At 40.6% G+C, this 14,223-nt stretch overlaps 1 protein-coding gene across 5 annotated transcripts in view; it reads right to left on the bottom strand.

Annotated features, from left to right (window-relative positions):
* The window catches only part of NRP1 (neuropilin 1), a 151,433-nt gene extending 139,531 nt beyond the window's left edge, over window positions 1-11,902 (bottom strand). For 2 of the 5 annotated variants that reach the window (XM_087917508.1, XM_087917509.1), the window contains exons 1-5: window positions 11,132-11,411; window positions 10,866-11,016; window positions 10,539-10,646; window positions 10,069-10,158; window positions 6,597-6,771 (exon numbers count right to left, since the gene is read on the bottom strand). In XM_087917508.1, the coding sequence (XP_087773634.1) occupies window positions 6,597-6,771; window positions 10,069-10,135 (242 nt within the window). In that variant the 5' untranslated portion in view covers window positions 10,136-10,158; window positions 10,539-10,646; window positions 10,866-11,016; window positions 11,132-11,411. Of the gene's footprint in view, window positions 1-6,596; window positions 6,772-10,068; window positions 10,159-10,538; window positions 10,647-10,865; window positions 11,074-11,131; window positions 11,412-11,625 lie in introns of those variants that run through there. The other 3 variants (XM_087917507.1, XM_087917511.1, XM_087917510.1) reach the window with 3 other exon arrangements.
* Window positions 11,903-14,223: the final 2,321 nt, after the last annotated feature.

The raw sequence follows: 14,223 nt of genomic DNA, 5'->3' as shown, positions 1-14,223 counted from the left end.
TCTCTATAAAACACAGCAATCGCTTTCTATTCACAAAGGCAATTATAAACATAGTTTTCTGCATAAAAATGACATGATAAAATTTTTCACAAGCTCTTTAAAATTACATTCTTCCCAAAGACTATCCAAGGAAGAGCAAAGAAATAAAGTTGGAATGTAGTTATGAAAGTATAATGCAAAAACAGCTCAAATATTATCAAACGGCTCAATCTGATATCTGTCGTTCTAGGTGTCTGTGTATATGTGTGTGTGGGGGGGGGCAGCAATGGTGCTTTGATTGTGTAGTCACCATTTTGAATTTTAAAAATCTTCCTGAGGATACCTCTATCACTATTCCAGAAACTGCATGCACTCGCTGCCTGTTCAAGTGATCCTCAGGTTATGATCCTAATGGAAGCTGCTCATTACAGATGTAATAGTTGCAAAATGGGTAAGTTGAATGATTGACCCACTTTAATGTTTCTTGTGGCAGTCATTAAATGAGTGATGTAGTCATGTGCATAGTTGTTGAATAATGCCGTGGTCATTAAGTGAAGTCATCGTTAGCTATGGCTGGTCATTGCCGAAAACCAGAAGTAAATGCTGGTTTTTGGCAAAGCCATCATTAAGAATGTGGTTATGTGACTGTGGGATCGTGTAAGTGCCTATCAATATTGCCATGCTGCCAAGAGCTTAAAGTGAGGCCACATGACCAGGGTGATGTCAGAACTTTAGATCCAGGTCATGAATTTCTTTTTTTCTCAGAATCCTCAAGCATTTTGTTTTAAATGCGGATTACAAGATGAAGGTAAGGCCTTTAAGTTTAAATGTTTGGGGGAGCAATTCGACCAGCTGTCCTCCACATTTGTAATTAAAAATTCAAAGAGAAAATGGATTTGGAGAAATAAGGCATTTTGAAAATTCACAAGACATTGGAACAGCTTCACTCCCCCTTCCCTCCTTTGTACCTTTAGAATACTGTTTAGCTTTATAAATAACAGAGGTTTCTCCCCCTCTCCTTTTCTAGAAAGACTGTGGTCCTGTAACTTCTCAGTTAACTGCTTGTACTGTAAGGAGACCAATCCCTTGGCGAATGACCCTTTGGAGTTATGGGGCAAGTCTGGTTGTACAAATCAGGGCATCACTGAGAAATAAAAGATGAAAAAGTGAAGATGTAGAGGATACTGCGGAGGGAGGGACTGCAGCCTATTAGGGATTAGGCATTTCTGGACGGAGAAGGAGAAAGGCTGTATAAGAAGCAAGAAAAAAGATAAGCATAAAAGACCTACTGCGCCCAGACAAGGAACAGAGGCTAGTGAAATGAAAAGAAATTCAGATACAAATTCCTGGAGACATGAAAGCAGCTTAAAAGGGAGGAAAACAGATTTGCATTAAAGTGAAATGATTAAAGACACAACAGAAGCAGCAAACACAACACCCTGATTGTTACTGAAGCCAGACTGAAATAAAAACAAGACAATTGTTTAGTCTCATTTGGGAAAACCCCTGAGTTTGTTTGCTCAGACCCAGGCAGGGCTGTAGCTGCTCTCAAACAGCTTCAGTGTGACAATTATCATCACCTTCCAGTGTCTCCATAACTGTTATTAAGGGGCAAATGCAATCAAGATTTAACAATAAACATGAACTCTTATTTGTACTCCTTTCATCAAAAGCAGTAATTTGTTATCTCTGGTTTGAGGCTACATATATATATATATATATATATATATATATATATATATATATATATATACATATACATACACACACACACACACACATATATTTGTTCATGTGTAAGAGAGTGGGGGTTTTGAAACTAAAACATCAACTGCTTTGATTGCAATATTATATATTTTATCTATACAGCTGTGATAATAAACCAAAAGCTAGAACTGGAAAATAATAGGTTGCTTCATGCTAAAAACCCAAGACTTTTTGATACATGAACTAATATCGTATCTCACCATATAGAATCTGGCAAAAAGAAATAGCAATTTTTGAAAACTGTGAGGCTCTTTATGTTTTGAACAGAGTTTTTAAATTTTCCTGTGAAGGAATAGATTTTTTTTTTTTGACAAATTAGCTCCTTTGACACAAATTTCTTCATTTGAGTGTAATTGTCGTAATGTGAAAGTCAAAGGGTCCGTATTTAAAATGGAACACAAAATAACACAGGAAGCATTTAAGTTGTACAATAAAAGGCCGATTTAAGTAGGTCTGCCTACAAAGCTGTAAAATTATCTACCTTTGCCTGACAACAAAACTGCCCAATTAGAGTGGAATTAAAAAAAAAAGAGACTAATTAGGTTTCAAAACATGCACTAAAGGGAGAAAATATCCTGCAGAAAAGAAGAAATACATTATGCCCATGGGTGCAATACAACTACACCAAACCAAGTTTGTTAACTTTTTACCTCTACAGGAGGGTTATGCGGTGCTATAATATAACATCTCAATTACTATATTGTTACATTGCCATCCAGCAGCTCCTCTAAATAAATACTAACTTATTTATATTACAACAATTTATATTTCTTCTTTGAATTGCGGGAAAAAGAGATACTGAGAGAACAGGAGCTTTAACAATTTCTTTAAAAAGCTCATACTAAAAGCTTCCCAATTGTCACATTTGGCAACTGTGACTCCATTGATCCATACAAGTGGTTCTTGACTTATGACTACTCATTTTAACAACAGTTTGAAATTACATCAACCTTCAAAAAGCCACTTACAACTTAAATTCACAATTATGACCACTGCAATACAGCCTTCAGTCATGTGTTTGTGGTTTGGATACTCTCAACTGATTTATGTATGATTGGTTTCAGCATCCTGAGATTACAATTTTCAACTTTTTTGTTGGATTCACTGGGGAAGCTGTATTCACTTAATGACTGCATGATTTGCTTAATGACCATGGTGACTTATTATTGCTGTAAAACTGTTATTAAAATCAGGTCCAATTTTGTTATGACTTGACTTTCGACCGCAGTGACTTATGATGGAAATTTTGGTCCCACTTGTGGTCACAAGTTAGAGACTACTTCTATGGCAGATTCAACCTCCTTTTCATCAAATTTAGATTATCAAGGTGATTTGTCTTCCACCTGCCAAATACCCTAACCAAGTAGCCTTGTTTTACAGTTCCCGCTCACTAATCATTCAATCACTTACCTGTGTCAGAAGTTGCAGTCTGTTCATTAGCTAGGCCCAGTCAGAAATTTTGCTTCCCGAGGCAACCTATATAGAGTTTTCCTCCCACACGTGTTCTTTATTTATTACACTTAAAATGCCACAAAATCAGAAGGACTCAAGGTGCCTTATGTTAAAAACTCAGTAGAAACACACCATCAGAATGCAGAAGCTATAAAAATGAAATGATGCCACGAGGAAGTACATAAAACATCAGTTTGGCCATGAACAACCTTCATTAGTCATCACTTGGCAGGATCACAAAACTTCTTGGCTCATGTTCTGTTTAAAAAGCCAGGTTTTAAAGTTATTCTTAGGCAGTAAAAACCAAATGCCCAGTTATAGAATAGGTAACACCTGGCTCAACAGTAATAACTGGAAGAGTATCTAGGTGTCTTAGTAAGGATGAGCCAGCAGTGTGCTGCAGCTGCCAAAAAAGCCAATGCAGACCTTGCCTGCATGAACAAAGGGGTAGCATCTAGATCACGAAAAGTGATAATACAATTTTATACCCCACCAAGGAGACCACACATGGAATATTGCATCCAGTTCTGGTCACCACGATACAAAAAGGGCCCGAGACCATAGAAAATGTACAATGAAACACAACAAAGATGACAAGGGGTCTGGAGAATAAACCATATGATGAACAGTTAAGGGAAGTAGGTATACTTAGGGGTAACATGATAGCTGCCTTTCAGTACTTGAGGAGCTGTTATGGAGAAGATTGATTTGTTCTCCAAAGCATCAGGAGGCAGGACAAAAACTAGGACAAAAAAAAGAGAGATTCAACCTAAACTAAGGAGAAATTTTACCAACAGGAAGAACAATTAATCAATGGAATAGCTTGCCACTTGGAGATGTGGGTGCTGTATCACTGGAGGTTTTAAAAAATAGACTCGACAACTATTTGATAGTGTAAGGTTTCCTGCCTTGAGGTCCCTTCAGGCCTATGATTCTATGATCTATCTTATAAAGGATGGCATTCCAGAAGCCAGAAGGTACACCTCTGTGAAACCACAAACCTTTTTTAATGGAAGAGATGTGAGACATGCCCATTCCATCTCATCTTACAGGACAAAGACAATTGGAGAAAAGAAGAGCAGTTGTGTAGATAATCAGGTCATGCCTTGCAAATGATTTATAGGTGACAACCAGCACCATCTGGAAACTCTCTGATAACGGGTACAGATTGTAGAGCATAGGTGTCACATGCAGAGCACATTGCAGTATGTCACAGAACTGCATTGCGGATAAGTTGTATCTTCAAGTCAAGGGTAGCCCCATGTATAGTAAGGGAAAGGTTCCCCTTGCACATATGTGCTAATCGGTTCCGGCTGTAGGGGGCAGTGCTCATCTCCATTACAAAGCCGAAGAGCCAGCGCTGTCTGAAGACGTGGTCATGCAGCTGGCATAACTAAACCCAGAAAGCACTGTTACCTTCCCACCAAAATGGTCCCTATTTTTTTACTTGCATTTTTACATGCTTTCAAATTGCTAGGTTGGCGGAAGCTGGGACAAGTAACAAGAGCTCGCTCCATTATGTGGTGTTAGGGATTTGAACCGCCGAACTGCCGACTTTTCTGATCAACAAGCTTAGTGTCTTAGCCACTGAGATACCACGTCCCTTGAGTATAGTAGAGTGTATTATAAAAAAACTTACAAAACCAAGCATTGATAAAATGCAAGAATACAAGAAAGGGTATCCCCTCAAAACATACAACATTTACTGCTTAAGGCCACATCCTCATTTTGCCCCCCTAAAAGTGGGGCTATTAATGGTAGGATCATTAATGCAAAATGTTTCCTTATTTAATCACTATATCCATTCAAAGATTTTGAATCTGGTCCTCCAGCTTTGTAACAAAAGCAACAAAAACAGTCCCCAGTCAGAAACAAGGTAAGTGTCTGGCTTGTGACAAATCATTATCTTTCATCCCATTTGTAACAATGGAAGTATTATTAATTTATGCCATAAGGTCTTTTACAGAGTACGAAGACTCACAACTTCAATTAGATCACATTCTATCTCACAGGAAAACTTGAGCATATTCACACATTGAATTACAATTGCATTTAGACTTCATGGTGCTTTGCAGGCCTCTCTAACAGTTTTGCAGAGTTGGCGTATTGCTGTCAACAATCTGGGTCATTTTTACCAACCTTGGAAGCATGGAAGGCTGAGTCAACCTTGAGCCGATCAGAATCGAACTCCAGGCAGTGGACCGGAGAGTTAGCTACAGTACTGCATTCTAACCACTATGCTACCACATGAAAGTTACATTCTACATCATGTATAACAAAATCTTTATAAGCAACCTGTGATTTTCCAATTTCTACTTAACTACAATATTAGCACCCCTTAAACTGACTATATGGGTCAGGGCTGCTGGGAACATTCAACAACATCTGGAAGCTAATGGTTCTCCACATTTTACATACAAACTCAGCAAATTAGTTCTCAAGTCATTTTTATATAGAACATTTTCCCACACTGAAAACTAAGAATACCTGTTTATTTTTGGTCAATGTTGTGAGAGTACTGCTTAAATAAATTATTTCACACTGATTTCAGAATTAATGCTACTTTAGCATTAGATCACTTGATCTATTTATTATTACATTTACATTGTACTGTTTCTTTAAAGTGCAAGTGTGTGATTAGCTTAATTTCTTTCACAACAAGAAAACTGAAATACCAGCTGAAGCTCACCTAATGAGCTTCTATAATAAAGAGCGATCTAATAATTGAAAACACTTTTACCACAACTAACTTTTAATTAGATGTTAGTGCTATAAAGCATTTTGTACATTGCATTCTGTAAACTATATACTTATCAGTACAATTGTAAAATTCTCAGCTAACTCAGAAATTCATATTGAAAAATCATTTCTGTTAATCAATATACTTTTCTTGACAGTACACCAATATTTTCTAATTACAATAAGGGAAATCTCTAAAATACATATACAGCAATACACATATGTATACCCAGGCTTGTTCCACTCTGTTATTAATATGATCACTGCCATCAAACAAAAAATGAGCTATAATTAATCAATAAGATGAGCTTATTTTTTATTTTGTTTTTCTTTTCATAACTTAACATTTTTTAAAAAAATGAGCAATTGCCTTTTCCCTTCTGCAAGTTTTAGAAGAAATAACTGCTAATTGGCCCAAGTTCCCAACAAAATAAGCAAATGGATTCTAAGATTACAACCAATATAGTGCCTACTATGAAATAAGCACTTGCTTTTACACATGGTCCAATCTGAAACCACATCACCAAGAAATGAATTTTGCACATATAATTTCACACTTATCAACTGTTTCAACTCCCCACCCCCTGAAGAAGACATTATGGTTGTCTTTTGTCCACTAGATGGTGCTGTGGTTCCCCTTACAGACCAATATCACTTACTTGCATTCTCTGTCCTCTAAATCAAAGTGTGGGTTGAAGTTGATCATAATCCTCTGGTGAGGTTGAGGAGCTTGAATCAACCATTCACATTTTTGACTCGGATGATAACTATTAGGGTAGCCTGGAGAGGTGAGATATCCAGGCTCTAAAATTTGTATGTTTTCTCCACATCGATCTGCAATTAAAACACACAAACATACATGTATTACATTGAAATCACATCATTTGATCGATCCATCTTATAAATAATAGGCCATTCAGTACTTCAGTTCAGGTCGACTCAAGCTAATAGATTTCCTTTCCCATAGATTGCACAACTATTTATTCAATTGTTTATAGAAACTTTTTTTCTGTAAACAAGATAAATAGCTTCACCTTCTTTCAGATCACCATTTTTAAAAATACATGCAAACTGGGTAGCTTTACCAAATATCTTTTACCCAAAGATATTAAGGGTTTTTTTTTTACCTAATGGCTACAGTGTAGAAAGTACTAACAGTACTCATAGTAGCATACTATAGTAGCAAGTAGTTAAGTATAGAATATGTAGCTACAATGATATTGAGCATCAAATTTTACATAGGGAGCAACTTGAAGCTAATACAGTGCCTGCCCCCTCCCTGCTTTCTGATAATGAGCCTGTTCTTTGTCATTAGACAATCTGGCTTGTTTACAGCATCCCTCTCTTTCTGGTTTATCAGATACTAAATCTAAGCAATTTGAAGTTATCTGTGCTCCAGAGGTCCAGACTACCCAGCAACAAAGCACATTGTTAAAGCAGCAAAGGTTTACTTAGCTCCATTACGGAAGTCCCCCCCCCCCCACCTAAGCTACTTGGGGAGCAGATAAGGGTTAGCAAAGCAGAAAGGAAAGGAAAGGAAAACAAACTTTAGTTCCAATTACAAAATTCCTGCCTTCCCCTGTCTTTCAAATCTCACGAGTTCTCCTTGAGTAAAAGTGCTCTGACTCACAACTATAGGTTAGGATTAACTACAATTTATATAATAATTATTAAAGATGGAAGAAAAGGAATCTGATTAACCTCCAACATCAATACTGCTACTGTAAGTCTGCACTGGTTAGTTTTAAAAATTATGGACTGTTAATCTAAGTGCAACGACACCTGATATTCCATTAACATCACAAGATCAAACATGTGTCACTTGCAATGCATAACATTTTCCCAGGAATGGCATACACTGGTTGGAATCCTCCTTCTAAGGGAAATCTGGTGATATGAAAATGGTTATCAATAGTTCTTAATGTGAAATTATCAGTGTACAGAACTTCACTATAGAAAACCAGGTCAGTTTGAAAGAAAGAGTACACCAAATCACCAACTACGTCAATTATAGGAAACATCTTCTATAATTTAGAAGAGAATGAGATGGTTTATTTTCAACTCAAATCCGACTCAAATTATGATTTTTGAGTTGGTTGTATGTTCCTATTTATCCCTGCTTTGGCAGTTTGCATAGCGTGTGTCTTTCCTGAGAACAAAAGATGTTGTCCTTAGGAGTTCAAAGTGAGCAGCCAATGATATTTCTCTGCAAACCTCTTGCATGTGGCAGGAAGGACAATCTGGCATGATTTGCCATCTGCAGCAGACTTAGGAAGAAAACTATCCTGCTTCGTTAAGTCTTCTCTAATACACTGCAAACAACATGGCATAATCTGGAATATGTGAAATGGTTGAAATAAACCAGTGAATCACTTGACAGAGTCACTCCAGGAAACATTTAGTAGACTCACTACCAATAACACTTTAATCGCTATCTCCTGGGAAAGTGATATAATAAGATAATGTGGACCGTTAATACTCTCTGGCTCTGTGAAATCTCTCTCTTACTTGATTAAGAGAAGCAGTTTCTAATGATTTTGGACCATTAGCTCTAAATAGGGTTAATGAATTAATTTTGCAGACACTTGAACTGGACAGAGGAAGACGATCTGGCACTCGTGGGTCTGTTGAATTGTTGCAGATCCAAAGAACTGCAATGACTTCAGTGGAGCTAAAAATATTTTGCTCACAATTACTCAGATTCAATGGTAGCATTGTAGTTTCTTTCTAGATTGGGCTCATCAAAGAATGTTATTTGATGGCAAAAAGACATTTAGTACATCTCACTCCACAAGGCTTTCAATGAGCCTCTTCTGTTTTATACATCCCAGTTAAATTCGGTACTATTCATGTATTACTGAAGATGCACAGCCTGAAACTGTAATCCCTGAAAAGAAAGACTTGACAATTGAAAGAGAAGATCTAATTCCAAAATATCACTGTAGATCTGAAACTGAATCATGGCATCCAAAGTACAAATACTTCCCAGCAAACTGATTTCCAGATCCTACTGTAATGATGTTACTGAAGAAGCAGACAAGAGAACTTGTTGAGTTTTGACCAAATTAGCCAACTTCCTCATATTGGAAAAATATTAATTTCCTTCATAACATGTGATTTAAATCTGTTCCTGTAAGACACACACACTACATGCAGTTGCTTATTAAAACAATATACCACCAGTGGAGGATGTCCCTTCGTTTAATTACTTTGATCAAAATCCTAGTCAAGCGAGGTTAATATTTAGTTATTAGCTAATAATTGCTCAGACTTGGTTCTGAGAGGAAAAACCCAGGTGATTTCCCCACTCCATGCTTGCAAGTTAAATGCCAGCCACTCCTAAAGTAAGAACATTTTAAAGAATGCATAATATAATGAGATATTCCAGATGCCTGACCGCTATTGTGTCAGAAACCCTTGTTGTTTTGAAACTGTTGATATCAAGCATTGCCTCAAGGCCAGATATGAAGACTATTGGAGAGAGTTCTTTCTTAGAACTGTTGCCTCTGAGGAAGAATGCTTTCTATTCCTTGCATTGAAACAAGCAGTCTGTAAACTCAAGCCTTTTTTCATTTCATAAGTATAAATGAGTGAAATTGTACCTGCATTGATAGCAAAGATATCTATCTATCTATCTATCTATCTATCTATCTATCTATCTATCTATCTATCTATCTATCTATCTATCTATCTATCTTTATATATATAAATATATATTATATACATAAATATATATCTATATATTCCTATCTCCCTTAGCTTTCACTTCCTCAGAAACAATACTTGGGTATTCGAAATGCTTATCTGTTTAATTTTTCTGGACAATCTTGTGCAACTGCCAAGGGAAGGAAACATTAAAATTATTGGCTATTATGTGAAAGCTATAAGCCCAGTGTTACATGTTACAAAAAGGAAGGGCTGAAAGACTAAGTGTGTTGATTAGGTGTAATTCTAGATGAACACCCAGCATGTTATCCATCAACCTCTCCTTCTAGCCAATACAGTTAAAACCTGTTCCAAGATTGGCTTATCATCATCATCATCATCATCATCACCATCATCTTAGGCAAAGGGATTTCCAACTTGCAGATAGCAACCTGGATGCACCGAAAGTGATCTTGAGTCACTTACCACTCTTCAAAGCCTTGCCGAAGGCGACTATGAGGGCTGCAGAGTGCAAAAGTAGACCCCAGGCCATCTTCTGCTTCGGATACAGGAGGTCTGAAGAAAGGGAACAAGATTATCCAATCTCTCCACGCAATTCCGCTCAGATCTTAAATCCTCCTTCAGCACGGGCAGTTATAAAGAAACAGAAAACCGACTCAGCCGACAACAATTGTTGTAGTAGCACCAGAAGGTCTTGTCGATTGCAATAGGCGCGCTCTCTCTCCTCTCTCTCTCTCTCTTACTCTCTCCCTTTTTTCTCTCTCGACTATCTCCTTAAGTCGCCCGCATCCTGTCATTTAGCTCTGGTTTCCTGTGCTTTTTGGCACACTAAATCCATTTCCAGGAGATACTGTCCTTGCCATGTTCAAATAGAGGTTAACATGGGGGAGGGGGGGAAAGAGCCAACAGCGGAAAAACTAACAAGGAAGTCGCACCCGCGGCACAGATGGACGAAGCGCGCGGAAATCCTCGCCACTTTCTTCTCTTAAGCCGGTTGCACAACTCTCCCAGGGAAAGGCTCAGCAGGGCGCCTGCCTAGAGCACTGAGGAGGAATAGAAAGCAGTTGTTAAGGCAAGAGGCGACTTTCCCCCCAACTTCCCTCCCCTCCCTCTTGCCCTCTTCACCTCCCGACCGTCTCGCCAGACGCGGAAGGAGGGGCGCGAGACCTTCTACTCTGGCGACCCCCTCGAAGGAAGACGGATCTGCCCGCGGGGAGCTCGAGCGCCCAGACCCGGCGCGCGCTCGCTTGCTCGCGACTGACCTGACGCCTCGTGTGCCCTGCAAACGCGGCGGGCACTTGCAATCCCAAAGCCCCTCGGTGATGGGACGCCGCCTCAGCCTTCGCTGATCCAAGCGGCTGGCAGCGGCGATGGGAATAGTGGCAGAAGTGCCAAGCGGCTCCTTCCTGCAGCCTAAGGAGAAGAAGCTCAAATCAGTGGCAATAAGAGAGGACCCGACGCTATTTCCAAGCCCCGAGTCCCCACCCCTTCCCCGCCTCCAGCCCCCGAAACAAGAATCCACATTCACCAAAGCCCCGAAATCTACTCGAAGGGTGAATGGGTGGAAAACCGAGAAAGGGGTGGAGAGGCTTGGAGACAGAGAGGGAGGGACCGACGGAAGCACGAAACCGAAGAAGGGGAGGCGGGCAGGAGTGCGCCGGCGATGAGGAGGCGCCTTCTCCTGCTCCGCTCTTTGACCGCCTCCGAAGAAGCAGGGGTCTTCGCGGAGCAGGTAAGCTAAGTGAGGCTGACGCGGCTTGAAGCGCCCGTCTGAAGTAACCCTCTCCCAGATCACGCCTTGGCTGACTGCCGTCTAAACCAACACGCCCACCTACTCTGCCAGCCGATCACCCCACGCGGGTATTTCAAGGCATTCTGGTGGCCCGTCGGCGGGTCATCTCCTTTCCCCTCCTGGTGTCAGATGGCTACTAAGTGCCCAAAGAAGAAAGTCCAAGCCAGCTATGGGATTCATGCTCTCAATCTCCGCGTGGCTCTCCAAAGGTGTCAAAACGGCCCCATTACCTGAAGGGGCTGACCTCCTCTTCCCTTAGCCCCGCTCCCTCCGTGGTTAAGAGTGCGCAAGATCGGCTTTAGTGCAGCATCTTCAGGACTCTCGCCATCCTGTAGATCTTTGGCGCCCGTCTGGCTCTCACCAACGGATGAGCTGCCAGCCACTCAGAGCTCAGTGCGCCCCACCGCGACCTCGACCAACGCGGGCATTAACAGTCTGGCCTCAAGCTTGTGCGCTGTTGCGCTTTGTCCTCCTTCCACTTTTTCCTTCTGTCAAGCCCAGTTCAGCGGTATCCGCCCCTAGGTTACGCCTCCAGTTTTGACCCCGAGCCTGAAAGCGCACAGCCTGTTCGCAACCTCGCCAATTGCTCGCTCGTAGTTTTCTTCCCACCATCCCACCCCGACCAAACCCCCGGGGCAGAAGCTTTGTACTCTGAGGGAGGAACCGCCGCCTACACCTTGTACGTTGGCAATTCTCCAGCATCTCACACCTGCCTCAGGTTTGTTCCCTTAGTCTCTTCTCCGCCCCCTAACTCACTGGCGGCGCCTTATGGCCCGTGGGGATCGGGCGTGTTCTGCTCACGGACCCCTCCTCCGATACTCGCCACTGAGCACTTCCCTCTGCTCGCCCACTTCATGGCTGCTTCCCCCCCGTTCTTTCAAATAATCACGAATATCGCCCGCGATGGCAACTGAGGTGGCGGATCACTGTGGAAGGTGCGCGCGTGTAAATCTGTTTGTGTCAGCATAAATGGCAAGGATAAGGCGAAGCGACACCGCGCACATTTCTCCCCCTTTCCCCCTCCCGCCTCTCTCTCTCTCTCTCTCTCTCTCACACACACACACTCACACTCCTGGTGGGCTCTGCGGAGAGAAATGCCACATATTTCCTTAGCGCTTTCTCAGTTAGGGAAGGGCAGCGCCCAGGCAGATAGAAGAACGAAAGTTGAAACAATAAAACAATAAACAATGTAAAACACTAAAAAGATAAACCCAACCAGACCTGGCAATTATTCTCAATTAAAGAGAAATACTTGAGATTGGGTGCCTAGTTCCAAGATATTACTGTAGATCTGGAGCAGAAATAGACACAGAAACACCGGGGAGCAAGAGTAGAGGGCGTGCCCACCTTCCTTCATCGCTAGAGGGAAGGAACTGATGGAGGGGATGATGGATGCCAATGGGGGTACAAAGAATCCATAGCAGTATTTCTCAACCTTGATCAATAAAATATGCAGGCTTAAATTCTTGGGAAATTCTGGAAGTTGAAATCCAGACATCTTAAAAGTTGCTAAAGCTGAGAAACACCACTCTGGAGTTTCATCTTAGCTAGTAGCAAGAGAAGAAAGAAAATACAAAAACCGAAATTAATGTATTTAGCAAAGGGTGACAGAATCAAACTATTTTTTTCAGGCCCACTAAGAGTATAATATGCAGACTGATTTTGACTGACAGATTCTGTTTGTTGTGTTGCAACATAAGGCACAGAATTGGAATGAAAGACTGGATATAACTAAAGCTACACAACTGCAGCAGATAAAGGCATTTCCTGGCTGAAGAATCCCCTGTAAGATCCATCAAGACCAGTATCTAAATCAAGCTGTGTTGATGAAAATGTTTGCCCCAGAATCAGGAAGTTAGTTTGTTGTTACTGGTAGTTGTTTCCTTGCCCAGATTCAACAAGTTAGCAAAAAGCATGCAGAGCATGGGTCCTGCAATTCTTTCCAGCTCCATCAACAGCAAAGGCTATAGGAAGTGTTTGCATTTGGTTCTGTGTGAGAGATATGTGTTGCATCTGTGTTTATGTATGGATGTGTTTATGCTCTCCCTTGTGTTGAATTGATCTGCACTTCTGGGTGCAGATAGAAACAAGTGGACTGCATAGATTCCATTTTTGGTCATGTGTCCAGAAGGAAGGCATGGAATTTAGAATGGAGGATTTTAGTAGCATTCTGAACCCTGACCAATTGCCTCTTCCATAAGAATTGCCTGGGAATATTTTTTTTGCTGGAATTATTTTCTCTTTTACAAGTGGACCACTTTTATTGCTTTGATTGATTGCATATTGTACCCTATGACTATCATTAAGTGTCGTACCTTATGATTCTCGACTCCTGACATATGTATCTTTTCTTTTATGTATACTGAGAGTATTTACACCAAGACAAATTCCTTGTGTGTCCAATCACACTTGGCCAATAAAAAATTCTATTCTATTCTATTCTATTCTATTCTATTCAATCCAGAATTTCTTTGGCTGGTTTCCTCCATCCAGTGGTGGTATTCAGCCAGTTTGGAATGGTTTGGAACGGCATAGAAGTAGCAAAATTTTTGAGTAGTTTGGAGAACTGGCAAATACTACCTCTGGTTGGTGGAAGTGCATGTGCATAGAACCGCTCATAGAACCAGTGGGAAAACATTTGGAAAACTGCCACTGCCTCCATCGTACCAAATTTGGTTACTTTCAGTTTCAGTTTTGGAGAGCTTTCCTGTTCACGGACTGACAACAGATTCCTGAGCCTTTTTACCTAATTCCTTTTAAACCTTCTGTTGGATTGAAATGAATTTATTTTTTAAAAAGTTTCTACTAGAGGTTCTGCAAAGTGCATG

The sequence above is a fragment of the Pseudonaja textilis genome, chromosome Z (genome assembly GCF_049901715.1).
Source record: "Pseudonaja textilis isolate UNSWEBS1 chromosome Z, rPseTex1.2, whole genome shotgun sequence".
In the NCBI taxonomy this organism is placed as follows: domain Eukaryota; kingdom Metazoa; phylum Chordata; class Lepidosauria; order Squamata; family Elapidae; genus Pseudonaja; species Pseudonaja textilis.
This window is presented reverse-complemented; position numbering and strand designations above follow the sequence as displayed.